This window comes from Cucurbita moschata, unplaced genomic scaffold (assembly GCF_002738365.1).
Source record: "Cucurbita moschata cultivar Rifu unplaced genomic scaffold, Cmos_1.0 Cmo_Scf00009, whole genome shotgun sequence".
Classification (NCBI taxonomy): domain Eukaryota; kingdom Viridiplantae; phylum Streptophyta; class Magnoliopsida; order Cucurbitales; family Cucurbitaceae; genus Cucurbita; species Cucurbita moschata.
The window spans coordinates 5,143,556-5,146,037 of NW_019268525.1; the positions used below are offsets into that span (position 1 = coordinate 5,143,556).

General features: G+C 42.8%; 1 protein-coding gene across 1 annotated transcript in view; it reads right to left on the reverse strand.

Moving 5' to 3' along the window:
* The window catches only part of LOC111447575 (1-acyl-sn-glycerol-3-phosphate acyltransferase-like), a 4,106-nt gene extending 1,632 nt beyond the window's left edge, over positions 1-2,474 (reverse strand). Inside the window, exons 1-4 of the mRNA XM_023086811.1 lie at positions 1,991-2,474; positions 519-668; positions 342-440; positions 161-253 (exon numbers count right to left, since the gene is read on the reverse strand). Of these exons, the coding sequence (XP_022942579.1) occupies positions 161-253; positions 342-440; positions 519-668; positions 1,991-2,317 (669 nt within the window). The 5' untranslated portion in view covers positions 2,318-2,474. The remainder of the gene's footprint in view (positions 1-160; positions 254-341; positions 441-518; positions 669-1,990) is intronic.
* Positions 2,475-2,482: the final 8 nt, after the last annotated feature.

The window sequence follows — 2,482 nt, forward strand, 5'->3', positions numbered from 1 at the left end:
ATGGGTGCCAGTCATGACAATAGGAACGATTGGAAGCTGTGTTTGCAATGCCAAATGGACAAAGCCCTGCAATGAAACATGAACAACATGCCATCATGTCGAGTGTCAAACATCAGCAACTCAAACAAACACTTGGCATCCAAAAGAGTTTTAACATTACCTTTTTGAAGGGTAGCAGCCTTCCATCCTTGGACCTAGTACCCTCAGGGAATATGATTAACGACAAATCGTTCTCCGCAACTACTCGAGCTACCTAAGAATATCGAGGAACAGATACTATTATTGACATCGACGAGAAAACGTCACTTGACAGAAAAACAAGTGCAGGAGAATCTGAGTACCTGTTTCATGGACTTAACTGCTGTGTTTGGATTCGATCGATCGATACGAAGATGGTTAGCGAGAATGTAAAGTTGTCCAAACAGAGGGTACCATATGATCTATGCCAAAAAACCCTCAAAATTAGCAAAACAATGTAGAGATTCTGATGCATGATTTGTTACATAAGGGATAGATACCTCCTTTTTTGCAATGCCAACAGACCCTGTGGGTGTCAGCCACATTATGAGGAAAATGTCCAAAGGGGATGCATGGTTGCAAATGTAAATAGCCCTCTCATTGGAATATTCAGAGCCTTCAATCTTTATTGGATTCCCAAGTATCCACATCTGCAAGATAATGAATGATTGAATGAAAGTGTATAAGGATTTGTCACACAACCTATTCTATTAAAATCTTTACTTCAAACATAGTTTAAAGAGGTTTAGGTGTAGACAGTGATTTGCAGCATGATTGGGAGCATGATTGCATTCAGGCTGGTATGGTTAGCAATTAAGGAGGCAGACGCTGAAATGAAGGCCTAGTCACAGCCCCACGCCAAACGCCAGGCCATGCGCATGCTCCCCAGGCTGCCCGCCCATGTGCACATCAAGCCATACGCGTATGCACCACTAGCCCAATGGTGCTTGGTGACACAATCGCGCTTTCGAAGGCAGCGGACTAGCGATTGTGCGGCACTCACTTTCCAGCAACAAGTGAGTTGAGCCTATTTGTTCTTGCGTCGCCTACGGCCAAGCGACGTACGGTCAAGCCTCTAGCCTCGGTTTTAAAAGAAGGTTTTAGAAAACGAGGAGAGAGAGATTTGAGAAAGAGAGATTTTTAGAAAGAGACGTTATATAAGCAAGCAAGAGAAAGATAACAACGGCTTAGCATATATAACCTTGGGTAGGGAGAAGTTGACGACTAGTCATATCCCCCTATAGTACATTCTGGGCCATTTTAGTTCTGGCAGGCGTAGACATGATATTTTTTAGGTGTCATACGCTTTAGAATTACAAAAGGAAAAACACTAGAATGAAAAGACATGACAAGGGTTTGGCTTGTCATGGGCATGCGGCCATGGGCAACATGCCCTGGACAAGCATGACCGTGACACTTGGCCTCGCCGCCCACGAGTGTTCACCCATAACGCTGCAACACCAAGCCCTCCAGCTCAGCCACACACGTTCATGCACCCATGTGTACTCCGACAGACCGTGAGATCACATATTAATTAGAGAGAAGAATGAATCATTCCTTATAGCGATACATAACGAGTCACAGTAGACCATATCTACTAGTGGCGGACTTGCGCTGTTACAAATGGTATCAGAGCCATTCACTGAGCGGTGTGCTAGCAAGGACGCTGGCCCCTAAGGGGGTGGATTGTGAGATCCTACATTGGTTATAGAGGGGAACGAAGCATTTCTTATAAGGGTATGAAAACTTTTTCCTAGTAAATGCATTTTAAAATTATTAGGTTGACGGCGATATATAACGAGCCAAAGCTGACAATATTGTGTCCTAGACCCATCGACACTTGACCTTGCCACCCACGAATGTTCACCCAATGTAATCCCAAAGGCCTTATCAAACAAGGAAGAAACACAAAGCGATCTTTGGAACATCCCTTTATAAAGTAACAAAAAAACAGGACCAAAGATGAGTTTACCAGTAATCTACCAGTGAGGTGGCCATATATATTGCCCTGTCTAATCCTGTGGTAAGGCCATGGCAGGAGCAGAAGCATAATCAGAGCCCAAAAGAAAGTAGTAACCATCATTGTGAGAAAGCAAGTGATAATTCTGAAACATGATATCAGAACAGAACTCCACCCATTATCATCCACATATATATCATCACCATTCTCCTTTTTTGATATCTGTTCATCAACTGAACATTTTGGGGCTTCTTTCTTATTTGGCTCATATCTTGCATCGAACCACCTCTCTAACCTTCTACTCCTCAAACAAGAACCTCCAAGATTCTCCATCTCCATCTTGTTTATGCCAATACCCCCTGCAGCTTTGGATGATATCAGATTGTTATTTGGATGAATTGTACAGTGAAGAACACAAAACTCAGAATGATTACTTGAAAAAAGAAGCAACAAATTTCTGGTTTCTGACTAACATTGTTAGTTCATTGAGAAACTCATTACCAG